The following is a 14,761-nucleotide window of genomic DNA, read 5'->3' on the forward strand; positions in this document are numbered from 1 at the left end:
CCCGCTCTGAGTATTAGGCTGGGATTGAAGAATGGCATTAAAACTCCCCCTGTCCTTAGTGCTACCTGTTGATCAGGCAGCTCTGCTTGTTGGTTTCAGGTTTGCAAGCAGACCTATAGATCACACACCTGCTTCTGGATTCATTCCAGTAATTCAGTGTCTAAAAATGTCGATCTGTAGCTGCCTGTATTTTTGACTGGTTCCCAGTTCTGCACTGATGCTCCTGTATTAAAGGGTCACAACAAAAACAAGTTTGTAAAAAACTAGACCTCAAAATCTTCCTAAATGCCATTATTTTCTGAAATGATAATTGCAGTTACTTTAAAATTCTGTGTTCATTTTGTAACTACATTGTTTCTGCAGAAAATGCGGAAAAAGGCATTACACTCAGCTGCAGTATCACCAGTGAAGCATTCGACACAGTTGATACTAAAGCAAAGGTATACTTTGCTATTCTGAGTCAAATATGGCATTTTCCTGACCTGCTGCTGTTAATCATTTCTAGCATATGTTTACATGGCTGTTTTTGCCAACCCACTTTCAGCTGTCACCAGCCCCCACAGAATAATAAACACCTACTGCACCCACAAAGAAGTAACTGAAAATGGGTTAGATGGAGAGGTCTGGAAGCTCCAAGAACAGAAACCATACAGCCTTCCTCATTTTTTTGCCCCAACAACAACATAGAGTGCTGATTTTCAGGTGCAAATTTTATTGTGGATCATAACAAAGGTTTCAGAATAAGCAAAGGGAAAAAAATCAGCAATACAGTGTCTGTTAACTTACGTAATACAAAATATATTTGAAAGCTAAGGCAATGCAGCTTCATGTAAACTAACCCTTATTTTCAGATACATGTGATAAGAAGCATTATTTTGCAAATATTCTTTTTTCTCAATTAGCTTGATATTGAAATGGAGAACCAAACATTTCACTGACATTAACATTGTTGCAAAGTTTTCAGTATTAAACCATTAGACAGAAAAGCAAACCTCGTTATTGCAAAAAGAAATAGGCACACAGAAAATATTGTCAACATATGTAAAAATAGCCCTAGTAAATATTAAATTACTCAGAATATCTTTGGAAAATCTGTGGATGGTGAGGTATGCATAATTTTGGTGCTGCTAGCTCCACTTTTTCTGCAATACATCAAAACAAAATACCTTACTTTAATTACTCAATGGATTTCTTTAGCCTTTAATTGTAATTTATCTGCAAAGAAAAACCCCATTCTAATTATTATAGTAAAATGACAAAAGTCTATTAGGTAACAGTGTAGAACATCTTGCAAGAGGTCTTCATGGCATTATTCTCTTTTTGGGTGCTTGGCACACACAGGCCATTCATGAAGGCTGTTTTGACAGGAAGACAAGAATTACAAAAACTAGACCTAAAGCTAGTATCTAGTGTATTAAATATCTTATATATATCTTTCTCTACTGAAATAAACACCATTACTTTTAAAAACCATTCTGCTTTACAACACCATGGCTTGCATTAAGGTATCTGCTAGATTTATCTGAAACATTAATTAAAAAACACACTTTAAGAAAGTAAGAACAAAAGCCAACCAAGTAGTATTTACCTCAATCAATATAGTCTGCCTGAATGTAAACCACTCCCAAGTCCTGTAACCTTCTGCAAACAGAAAGGGTCAAATGTTGTTTTAATGCCACTGGTTTACACAGAGAAATGTCAATCAGGAACTTGGTTCACAGTCAGTCAAAGAAGATGAGGACCTTTTCCAGCACTCATTTGTCCACTTGAATTCCTGAACTATGCAGCTGCAAGAGCTGCTCTCTCCTGTAACAGCAAGGTACCTACTGCAGTCAGGTTATTTAATAAGAAAACTGATGAATCTGTACTGCATCAGAAATCTAAACCAATGCAATTCTGGACTTTATGTGTGTATCAGGTAAAATTATGGAAAGAGTCCTTCAATACTGTGTTTCTAGGGCTGTTCTTTATGGCAAACAAATGTCTGCCAGCTGGCAAAGAAATCTGAAAGAAGCTGAAGATACTAGGATATACATAATTATTCTGATGACATTTTTTGATGTACTACTAAGAATCTGTAGCTTCTCTTTGAAAAAAAGTAAGTTTTGTGTGGCTGACAGAGCATGCCAGTATCTAGCAATAGGGAAAGAATGCCTATCTCCAACCATAACACAAATACGGATACCATATTGTTGGATGCAAGGGATGGATTAGAAGTCTGAGAAGCACAGAAAACTCTGTTGTCAGTTTCATAATGCCCCAGCAGCAGCAATGTTAACTGCCTGTTACTCACTATGGGCTAATAACCTGCCAATTTTCAGTGGACTCAGGTACCTGTGGGCTTTCATGTGACAAGACAAGGGGCAATGGACAGAAACTGGAACAGAGCAGCATACAAAAACTCTTCACTTTGATGGTAGCAAAGCACTGGACAAGCTGCTGAGAGGCTGTTGAGTCTCCATCTCTGGAGGCATTCAAAACCCATCTGGACTTGTTCTTACACTATTTACTTTAGGTGATCCTGCTCATGGGTGGTTGAACTAGATGATATTCAGAGGTCCCTTCCAACCCCTGCCGTTCTGTGATTCTGTGGTAGAGCACAACAGACAAGCACATTGATCTGGTGGATGAGATCCTGATACCACCATGACATGTTAAGGCAGTGGCTTGGATTCGTATTACAGAGCTTTAGAAATCTAGCCAAGCATTGAGATAGCAGCCTTAAGATCAGAGGCTCCCTCTGGGACCAGTAGAGAAACTGGACTCACCAAGGGACTGTTCATAATCTTATATGCACTAAATACTTTGATTTGGAACTATTTAATCATTCAATGTAACTATAAATAAATGCAGGATTGACCTAGAACTTTTAAAACTTCTACCTTTATATAAAGGGTGAGGAAAACTCTGCATTCAGCTGCACATCCAGATACACTACTGTGTATCAAGGATGAAAGCATCACAGGTGTCAGTAGAATTTAGCCCAGCTAACAACATTCATTTCCCTGAAGGAGGGTGCTGGCCTACACTGACTGCTGAAGATCAAACTGTCTACAGTAGTATACTATATTTCTATAATATTCTATATCAAAGCAATAAATATTAGATATAATCTATTAGAATTCAATATTTATCTGATAGCTATTTAAATCTATAGTCAAAAATATAAGCAGTGACCCTGTCCTATATGGCAGCATATACTGTTAGTGTGAATGAGTTCTAACTATCACATAGGTCTATGTTTACATAGGAGACTGTTCTGTTTTCATTTACATAATTCTCTATCATAAGATAGATAACTGTGTAAAGGGTGGATAGTTTAAATGTTTCTATGTTTCTGCATAATTGCATTACAGCACGAAAATGTCATCATTATGTCTCAGTTTTATGTTCTTTAAGGATGGAAAATGGACTCTGACAGACTTCAAAATCTCCAGTAATGTTACACCAATATAGCACAGGAATATTTATTTTCAACTCCAGGCAAAAACTAATTTCACTGTTCCTAACCTTTTTCCTTTACATATATGGATTTTTCAATAGAGTGCATTCCTGCAAACAAGGGCAATCCAAATGTTTTGGTATTGTGGAGATGTAGAAGTGTTTCAGCTGAGCATGACCTGCAGAAAAATATGTTTTAATTAATTAACTACTACAATTAGTATAATATACGTGTGTGAATGAAAAACTTCCATGTTAAACATTAAAACAAGCCCAAACTGCTGCTGGTACATATATGAGAAGTTCTGCTCAAAAAATACTTGGTTAATTCCTATTGCTTAGCTTCTCTGATATTAAAGGTAAAACGTTGATATTCCCCAAGGCCAAAATGTCCAGGTATTTCCCTCTGTAAAAGACAAATAATTGTTATTTGCTGCACCTCTGTTTTCAGAAATTCGATTGAAAATATAGAGGTAACAAAACATTTTAATCAGATAACATCTAGGTATTGTCTATTGAATTAAATATTGCATTTCCTTTGCAAAAGTTGGTATTTACTTCTCATAAGAATTAATTTCTGTAGCTTCCCCAGCAGAAGTCAGTATCATCTTGTTTTAAAACATCAGTTAGTGTTTGTCTAAGACAAAATGTAATTGCTTGTCTTCCCTTTATGCTAATGTTGCACTAGAAATCCCTACATTACAAAAAGAGTCCTGGTAAAATAAAAAATACATCAAGCTTTTTACAGTACCTAACATAGAGCTGCTATTGACTGCTCTTGCCAGCACTGCATTTCTTCAGATGAACACACAAACTGACCAACTGCTTTCCCTTTTACATATACCAGTTCTGCCCTAATTGGATGACCGTTAACAAGTCTCCTTCCTGCACTAAGCATCCCAAGGATTTCTGAACACTTGTCCAGTAATTTCTGCTTTAAGGAATTTCTTTCCTTACTGTATAACCCAGGATCCCAAGGATCTATGTTTGCACTGGAATGCTTCATTTAAAAAAGGTATCTAACACTAACATCCAGACTCCTAGCGAAGGACTAATGTACTCTTCACAACTGCTGCCTGTGCAGTTTTAGATGATTCAGGCAGTCTTTATGAGCTTCATTATGGGAACATAACTGGTGCTTGGTATCAGCCTAAGGGAAGAATCAACTCCCATCTCCCTTTTTTGTTTTTGTTAAAGATAAAGCCAAACAGCTTATAGTTGCTTAAGATTAGATAAACGTATTCTTTATAGCCACGTAAAATGACCAAAGAACCTCACATCGTAACAGAATCTTTGCAGATATGAGTAGTTTTGACCAAAAAGCAGCGCTTTTGTATCTGAAGCACTATAGGAATGTTTCCAGAAAATTAGTCTTACTTGTTTGTGTTGGACATTATGCAGCAACAGATATGCATCATAAAATCAATCAAAGGGACAAATTCTAAATCCAATTTATCGAAACCTAAACCTGCAACCTGATAATCCTGTATTTAAACTACTAAATCAAGCCATTCTTTTCCTTTCTAATACTATGTAATAACAGAAATATTATAAGGAAGCTGTATTAAACAGCTGTGTTTTCCTGAAATGTGTACTTTGCAAAAAAGATCTCTTCCTTAAACAAAACCAAGTGACAAGCTGCAAAGTGTGCTTAATGTGGAATGCTGTATAGCACATATGTAAAGCAGAGGATCACATTATAGTAAGCCTGAAGGAATGAGTAGACACTTCAGTTTATACTCATAGAATTCAAGCCTAATGGCACTTGAAATAAAAATTCGTCAGATTAAGTGCTTGAGAAAGTCTCCTCCTTTTAGCTGTGATGTGAACAACCCTATTGAACCGTTTCTCCCCATGCACATTTTTCACAATCAGAATACAACCATCTAATCCTGGACAGAATTATTCTTCCCCTCCTCAGATTAGAAAATATACATGTAAAAAACATTAAAATAGATACTCAGTACAGAATCTTCCTATGATTGGCTTCAAAGACTGAATTCAATTAAAGTTGCTATGTTTTTTGCATGGTTGCTCCACCTACCACAAAACAGCGTGAAAACAGATATTATTGAGACAGTCATTCTCCCAGAGCTCGTGCAAATGCCTTTCTACAAACTGTTTTTTCTTCATACGTTCTATTAATTTTAAATCTACTATGAAAATAGTAGTGCAAGAATAACCAATTATAAATTCTTCAGATAAGTGGTTTCATTCCTTTTATGATAAAGATGCAGAGGAATACTGATGAAAAATTGTTATGATGCTTTCATTGTAACACTTCTTTATGACCCAAGTCAATTCTTCATTCCACATTCCTGTATTTGGTAAACAAATTGTACAGTACTCTCAGGGTAGACTTCAAGTCACAATTTACAATATCTAAAAAAAAAATAACAAGACAAGGGAAAACCAATTAGTCACTTCATTAGCTCAAAACATTTTTCAGAAAAAAGCATCTATTGTCTATACTCCCTTTTCTTGCTTGAATCCATACCCATGAACATTAGAAGCACAAGGATATCACAGTATCACAGTATAACTTAGGTTGGAAAGGACCTCGAGGATCATCGAGTCCAACCTATCAACACAGACCCCATGACTAGACCATGGCACCAAGTGCCACGTCCAATCTCCTCTTGAACGCCTCCAGGGATGGTGACTCAACCACCTCCCTGGGCAACCCGTTCCAATGACAAATGACTCGCTCGGTGAAGAACTTCCTCCTCACCTCGAGTCTAAACTTCCCCTGGCGCAGCTTGAGACTGTGTTCCCTTGTTCTGGTGCTGGTTGCCTGGGAGAAGAGACCAACCCCTTCCCGGCCACAACCACCCCTCAGGTAGTTGTAGAGGGCAATGAGGTCACCCCTGAGCCTCCTCTTCTCCAGGCTAAACAATCCCAGCTCCCTCAGCCTCTCCTCATAGGACTTGTGCTCAAGGCCTCTCACCAGCCTTGTTGCCCTTCTCTGGACACGTTCAAGTGTTTTGATGTCCTTCTTAAACTGAGGGGCCCAGAACTGGACACAGTACTCAAGGTGCGGCCTAACCAATGCAGAGTACAGGGGCACAATGACTTCCCTGCTCCTCCTGGCCACACTATTCCTAATGCAGGCCAGAAAGAAGGAGCAGAAATATAAATAAAACTAGCAATGCTGTGTGAATGCAAAAGTCAGTATTTCAGTCACTTTTAGCTAGGGATACAAACGGCTAATGGTGCTGATGTAGAAATGCGACCAAGGTTTTGATGCCTATGAGACAATTTGTGTCTAGGACTATGTATATTTATATGACTGAATCTTCAGTCAATTGTGGCTGAGAAGTAATGATATTGAAAAAATCAGGCAGGAGCTAATGGCTTTATTAGGTCAAATTTTGGCAAGATAGCTAAAGGCAGTTTAAATTTTCTAAAGGATCTGGAAAAGCTAGGTATATCTAAGTGCCTCTTGAAGACGCTTCTGAAAATGCTTTGGGTTAGCTGATGTACATGGCTCAATCAGCTTAGAAACCCAACATCTAAAGTAAGGATTTATGTGAAACAAAAAGGTAATGAAAACCTCTGTTTTGAAGAGAACTTCTTGAAAAGTCAGTATTATTTCAGAAGAAATCTATAAACCAGACAAGTACTACTGCAGCAGTCTACACTAGTACTTCAAGGAATATTGCATTTCAGATTAGGACTTAGAATTGCCTATTTCTGTTGTCTGTGTAGGAACTCATTCTCCTTACTTTAGTTCTTGGAAACAGCCATTAAGGCATGGGGATGTATACTCACCATTATCTACAAAACCTTCAAGAAAGCTTAGCAAATTGTAAAGGTAATCATCAGAACGTTTTGCCATTATAATTACATACACTGATTGTGAAGGGGTTACACCTGTGCATGGTGTCCCAAAGTATGCACAGTATCCCAAACTTGGAACGGCTGAAGGTACTCTCTATATGGCAAAATGATATCCACAGACAAAAGGGTGAAAACACCCAAACCTAGATTTTATACTGGGCCTATGCACAGTTATGTAACCATGTTTGCATGGTTTTGTGGTCCTTAATAAATCAGATAAAAAATGCTTGGTATCAAATGAAGATAAAATGCCAAAAGCTACAGGAAGAGCACATTGCTTCCACAACATCATGTTATACCTTGCAATATCTTTTTGGTTTTGCATATAACTTGGCAAGTTTCCTCTTTGAGGCCAACAGCAAACCGTATAACACTTTCTTTTCCTAACAGAGAACTTCGAATGAATGAAGAGGTAACTTTGACAGGTCTTCACAAAGTTAATAGAAGATTCCACCACCACCACAACAGAATTCCATAGATAGATCCAAACTAAAAGGAATCCTGCTCTCAGACAAGTTATTTCCATTGCTACATGCATTTGCCCAAGATGTATAATGATTGCAGTTTTCGAAGAGAGAAACTTGAGTTTGGCTTTGATGTACGACTTTCAAAAAGAAGCTCAAACTGCAAACTAATTCATAAAAGACTCAGGAGATGAATGGTCAGGCCAGTTTTAAAGTAAAAGGTCATGGAAGGCTTTTTAATACCTTTCCAATTATATTGCAAATAACCCAAATAAATGTTGACCCCGTAAAAATCACTGGTTTAACATACTTACTTATTTAACTGCATTGCTTTTTCCACAAACTATGTTCTTCGTATTCTAAAGCACTTTTCAGCATAGTTTTTCCTCAAGCCCCCCAAATAACAGTGCAGGAATTTAAAGAGTATTTAGTATACACATTTTGGGTAAGATCCTTTTCAGTACTGTTTTGCTCACTGGAAATTTTAAGCATGGGCTTTGTGCCCAATGTAACAACACATAAAACAGATGTGTTTTTCCATTCACATTGGGCAGGAAGTTTCATATTAAGCATTTCAATAATTGCACAAGAAATGTCTTATATATGCTGAAATATCCTTATGGCTTGATTTATACTGGAAAAATTAGCCATCCCCTAAAGCAATACATACCTGAAAAATTAAATGCCATACAAATTTTAAACCTCTATGGGGAGTAAGGGATCACAGACACTCGTTTTACTTGGATCCCTGGATTTCACTCTTTGACTGTATGAAGCATAAAGTTTGTGATACAACTCACTACTCGTTTAGATAAGTATGACTGTGGAGAAGAGTTCAAGCAATCAGAAGAAGCAAAAAACACAGACTAGATCCAGATTAAATGTAGCAGCAGCATAGGCTCAATACTGAGACATACTTTTTGGTGCGTGCATATGACTGCGGCTGTTACAATCTGGAAACTGGGAGGGATGGAAAATAAACAAAAGGGATCAGAATGTGATTCACTGATGTGTCCCTGAACCTCCAGAATGCCCTTACTATTAGCAGTAAAACTCCACAACTCTTCAGGGAAAGACAATCCAGTATTATGGCTGGAAAAGACTGCGTGCACCATAGACTGTGAATCTGCAATAAGCCTTGAGAACACATATATATTACATTGATTCTTGTGGTATGTAATCAGCAGAAGCTTAACTACCACCCCTGTTGGGAAAAGAGAAGCAGAAGATGCATGCCCAGCCCAGGTAAGAGGTGGTAGCATCTCATGGGAGGAACCATTAGACTATCTGATAACATGGTTAACCAAGGGTTCTATATCCAACCCCAAAAGCTGAATTGAAACCCTGTATTTTCATGAGCAAAAAGGAGCAGAATCCTGGTCCTGCTAAAGTGAGCACCCTCTCTCAAGGCACATTTTTTTTTCAGTCTCCAGCTTTAAATCCAATTTAAATATATATGATTACATTCTGCATTCAAAGGCAGCTATGCAAATATTTGAAGTTCCACAACATTTGAATTCCACAACATTTGCCTCTTTTGTGAAAATCTTGTAAATTTGACATTTAGTATGAAGATGTGGGACGGGGGAAATGGAGCAATTAGAGAAATCCACATCTGCCAGCATCATCATTCACAATTTAATTTTTTTTCTTTGAGTGGTTGTCTGAGTATTACTGCACATTTGATCACACACATCTTAGCCTGGCCATACAAGAGGGGAAGCCTTGCAACATTTGAGAGTGCAACCATCAACCATTTCAAGTACAGAGTTGCATGAGCACTTTAAAGTGCATCTTGCAATCAGCTCCAGAACAAGAGGACACAGTCTCAAGCTGCACCAGGGGAGGTTTAGGCTGGATGTTAGGAAGAAGTTCTTCATAGAAAGAGTGATTTGCCATTGGAATTGGCTGTCCAGGGAGGTGGTGGAGTCATCATCACTGGAGGTGTTTAGGAAGAGACTTGATGGGGCGCTTGGTGCCTTGGTTTAGTTGATTAGATAGTGTCAAATGATAGGTTGGACTTGATGATCTCAAAGGTCTCTTCCAACCTGGTTAATTCTATTCTATTCTTGGATTGAGGTTTTAACATTCATTTAGCTCTACTGTAATGTTATGAAGTAAGATCTGGATCCAATGCACACTTTTTAAGAGATACCAAAAAAATGTAGAACAGCTACCTTCTGGTCTTGGCTTTGGTTTTTCCAGTCCACCATCCTGCATTAGCTCAAATGCAAAGGATACATTGAGGACCTAATAACATAATAGAGGTAGTTATAAGTGTGAACTGTAAAGGGTACAGCATAAATGGTCAAGAAAAGATTTATTTAAAGCTATAAACTCAGATGTTCAGAAGGGAAAAAACAGTCAGGCCTCTCAGTGGAAGATCTGGTCCATGGAATCCAGACAAACCATTGTTAATACTTGCTACCCATGCCATCATTAATATAATTTTCCCTTTTATTCTGGATAAGCATTAATAAAAATGTCTTAAAAATGCTTGGAAATGGTTATCAGTACAGTCCTCTCCTGATTTCAGCTACTTACACAAAATTTATGCAGAAAGGTTTGTGTCATACTTGTACCACTACATATGTTCACGTTTGTTTGCTTTTAAAAGAAAAAATAAATCTAATTACCTTTTGTTCAAAACTGTCAGGAGTCAAGAAAAAACTGTGCAGAGGAACAAAATAGCCTTCTAGGAGACCCATTAGCAGGACTAGGTACACACCATCTGCAAACTGTAAAAAAGACACTTCTCAGTACATTTCCTGCAGAATAATTCATTGCTTTGCTTAATAAACAAGATATATATCATCCAATGCAGAGCTGTCAACTGTTAACACAAGTATTTTAGATTGCAACTCAAAGATCTCATCTTACTTCTTTGATTCCTTTAGCTTGTATGTTCTGTCTTCTCCAAAAATAACCTAATCCTAAAATACACATGCAGAATAAAGTCCCTGTAAAGAGAGGTGATAAGCAGCTTTAATCTCTGCCTTTCTTTCTATTCTACTAGTTGTGGGGAATCAGAACAGTCACCTTTCAGGCTCTCAAATGGCATGCATTCTCTGAGCAGACAAAAGCAGAATGAAGGTGCAATCTCATGGCTGCAATGAAATTCAGATATTGGAGGAAATAAAGTAACAAAGAGTCAGTCTCAGCCACCTTTTGAAAGTCTGTGCCAATTTAATTTGAAGTGTGTGCAATTACACATGGCAGCTATCTCATTGTTATGATGCATGTTCATTTCTATCTAAAAAAATAGCAACATCCATGAGATTTTGTTAAAGGCCTCTCACTCTTAGCCCTGTAGCATCATGTCTATCAGCGCACTGAGATACTCTCAGTCAGACTTACTGAAGCAATCCATCACCTTCCTGAGGTAGGTAGTTTTCTTTGAACTGTTAGGAAGACAGCCTCTAGTCCTAGGGAAAACTGTTTCAAATAGCTGCTTGAGGGCTTTCTAGGAGCATTTGAATAACATGGGTTTTTCCAACAGTAAACAATACAACAAGCAGGCACAGGGAACACCTTTCTAATAAGCCTTACTCATTATTTCTTTCTGAATCTTGATTTACAATCTCTCAGACTGATAGCTGTTTAAATAAACCAAAGATTCCTAATAACATGAATCAAGACATAAAATAAAGCCTGTCCTGAAGACACCTGGGATTTTTGGTAATGCGAATACCATCCTTTCTGCTTGACCTTGATAACTGCTGAAGTCATTCACATGGAAAAGTATTAATACAGCAGGACAAAGCTTTTCTTTTAGCTTCTTTTCAGCCATGTTAGCAGCTGAGAACAAGAAACATGACCGTGTACCACATGATCTCTGTGGTGCAATCAAGCCTGCACCCAACTGTACAGTTGCCTATACACTTGAGCAGCTTTACTCTCACAAACATATCTCACTGAATAGAGTCATTGTAATCCCATGTTGTTGTGTGCTTGTGTAAAGGTAGGCAGGAAACAACTGTTCATCATGATGTTGGTTGAAATGAAGTGGACAGAGCTCTTTCCTGATCAAAACAAGCACAGGTTCTGCTTATGGCACTTAACAGAACCCACGAGGTAGCATCTGTTAATTAATTTTTGTGCAAAAGGAAGTACAAAACTGTTTGAGAAATTTAGCTGCCCTTTTGAGTTCTTTGCTTAATTGCTGAGGGTCTTCCTCATACAAACACATTTAGAATTTATGAAATAAAATGGAGTAACATCTTGGAGCTCAACCTAGCATAATTAAATTAAATTTCTGGATAAACCCAGGAGCATAGTGCATAACATAGGGAACTATAGCTTCCCTTTAAAAAATGCTGTAAAATTGTACCTGGGTCTCAAGTTCAGTGACCTCCAAATTCAATTTATTCAAATGCTTGTTCACAAAGGTGATGAGAGTCTGAAATGCAAAAACAATGCAGTGAAAGCCTACTCAGCAGGGGAGCAGTTCAACACACACAGTATGAACTTTGCTCTGAAGAGAATCTGCATTAAGTGACAATGCTGCAACACAATTTAGAAATATTGAAACTGAGATGTAACATAAAAATAAATTAGTTTATTTTCCAAGAATGAAGAACAGAAATAAAATAAATGTGATGTATACAAATAAAAATACACTGTTAAAATGTAACAATGTAAAAAAACCCAACTTGTAGCAGACTATAAGGAAATGGGTAACTGGACTCTGGATTCTGCTCAAATCCAACAGCATCCAAAATACTCTAGGTCAGACCCCTGGCAGTTGTAAACTGTATACTTCTTTGGCATCGGTACATTCAACCCATCATTTGTGTTCCACTCAATGTACATATTGTGAGAACTTTTTTGCTTGAGCCTTTGATAACTACATGTTGTTCTATGTTTCAAAGTTAAGTTCATGCTGCTAAATACTAATAAAATGTAACATTATAACCATGAATTTGTGTATTGGTTTAAGCCTGAAGCTCAACTGTATTTAATGTATATGCAAATGATGCCAATTATATATTCAATACATACACACTCACCACATGTACACACAGATAAAGGAGCATGCAGAAGCACACCTTAGAGATTTTAAAAATAAAATAAACCTTCCAACCTTTTTCACTACATTGAGCTTGTCTGGAGCATGATCAAACAAGGTGTCAAATGCATCTCTTTCTGAAAAACATTCAAAGATGTTAATATACTAAGCAGCCATTGTTCAAATGCAGAATAAACACTTACTAAGGCACATACTCCTTTGAGACAACACAGTCAGCAAAAGGTTTCAATATAGTCTGTTTCTATACCAAGTACCATATGCATATTGCTCTCATGCTGTAAGCTGCTATCCTCTATTACTTACAAAAGGCATCATATTCAAGTAGGATTTGGATTACCTAACAACCCTGCTTCTCAAAAATGAACAAAGAATGGTTATCTTCATGTGTAAAATCTCAAACATGCAGATACAGGGACCTAAGAAACCAAATCAGTGTGTACAGACGAAATGAGTTTACATCAAGACACTACATCCATGGAAGGAGATTCTTCCTGTGTGTCACTGACTGCATTGTGGTTTGCTGTATTATTAATCAACTGAAGTAAGCCTATGATTACACAGCTGCAATACAATCCTTTGCATCCATGTTTTTCAGCCATTATGATATACAATTTAGGAGATTATCATCAGGATAGGCAACCTAGAGTAGTATTCCTGGAATGCTTTTGTAGTTACCTTGGGAAAAACATGGGGAAAAGTATAATAAAAGGCACCAGAGCCTTTTCTAAGCAATTTCTTTTTCAATAATCACCTGAATGATAGTGAAAGACTTCACAAAATGCTACATTCATATTCCTGAATAAAAGCTAGGGAAGATCCAAAGGCATTTGTAGAAGGCAAACTCTACATAAAGTAAGACTGCTCAGGGATATCATTAGGAAAAGAAGTCATGCATTGAAATACTACAAGAAGCAAATTCTTGGTGGGACTCCACCTAAACATCTTAAATCACCATTTTTCTGTTCACCAGGCATTTGTGCAGTCTCAACATTAGCAGTAAGAAAAAGTACGTAGAGGAACTTGCACGGTGTTTAGGCATCCTGAATAGTGACTCAAAGTCATTAAAGTCTAAGTAGATAATGTATGCACGGGTACCAACAAGTTCACCAGCAAGTTTACAATAACATATCATTTCATATGATGGTGGGAATTTATAACCATTAATACTATTACAGTAATGTTCCGGAGGTTAAACCTGCAAATTAACACATGCTGAAAAGCAATTACATGTGTTTTAAAGATGGGAAGACTGCTTTTAATGTTTTTCCTCTTTTGTTAACTGTTGCAGTAGTCTGTGGTGCATATATATATGTGTGTTTATGGATTTGCAGGGCAACTTCAAATCCTTTTTCCTTGCAGTTTGATCAAAGTGACCACCCGCTGCAGAACTAATATATAATTTGGCTGCCTCAACAAAAAAAGATAATAATCAAATGAACTTACCATGCCTTCCTGATAGTGCCCTAAGAGAAGAAAAAAAAAAAAAGGAAAGGAGAAAAAAAAACCAAAGAACAAAACAGTTATATATCATTCACTTGTGGACACTGTGTTGCAAAAGAAAACAGCATCTATGGCAAGACCTTTAGTTCAGTGAATACTGGATTTGATACATGGAATTAAGAAAACCTCCATCAAGTTACTCCAGCTGAGAATCTGGATTAGTCTGGAATCCATCAGTATAATATCTTCTGGTTTCACTAAAGTTTCATGGGAGGCTGGATCTCAGGTTTCCTACTGAACCAAATCAACACACCTTGCCTGAGTGAAGAAGGCTTTTCCACGTTGACTTGTGAAATTTTTCCCATTATCTTAAAGATATGTTTATCACACCAACTACAGTACAATCCAGCCAAACCAGTACTTGGACTGGGTTCTTAAAGGCTGCACCATTTTGCTCCAGTTGATCCCTCATACAACTATTACACATACAAGAGTCCATAAACATTAATAGTAAATCAATAGTCAAGCTTCTCTCCATTTTATTAGA

The 14,761-nt window shown here is 37.3% G+C and overlaps 1 protein-coding gene across 2 annotated transcripts in view; it reads right to left on the reverse strand.

The window, feature by feature from the left end:
* Positions 1-695: 695 nt before the first annotated feature.
* The window catches only part of PARVA (parvin alpha), a 61,173-nt gene continuing 47,107 nt past the window's right edge, over positions 696-14,761 (reverse strand). For both annotated transcript variants that reach the window (XM_068147971.1, XM_068147972.1), the window contains 6 exons: positions 14,218-14,237; positions 12,829-12,890; positions 12,076-12,144; positions 10,382-10,483; positions 9,923-9,995; positions 696-5,823 (listed from right to left, as the gene is read on the reverse strand). In XM_068147971.1, the coding sequence (XP_068004072.1) occupies positions 5,747-5,823; positions 9,923-9,995; positions 10,382-10,483; positions 12,076-12,144; positions 12,829-12,890; positions 14,218-14,237 (403 nt within the window). In that variant the 3' untranslated portion in view covers positions 696-5,746. The remainder of the gene's footprint in view (positions 5,824-9,922; positions 9,996-10,381; positions 10,484-12,075; positions 12,145-12,828; positions 12,891-14,217; positions 14,238-14,761) is intronic.

Source organism: Melanerpes formicivorus, unplaced genomic scaffold (assembly GCF_026170545.1).
Source record: "Melanerpes formicivorus ecotype bairdi unplaced genomic scaffold, bMelFor1.0.p_v2 SCAF_16, whole genome shotgun sequence".
Classification (NCBI taxonomy): Eukaryota; Metazoa; Chordata; class Aves; order Piciformes; family Picidae; genus Melanerpes; species Melanerpes formicivorus.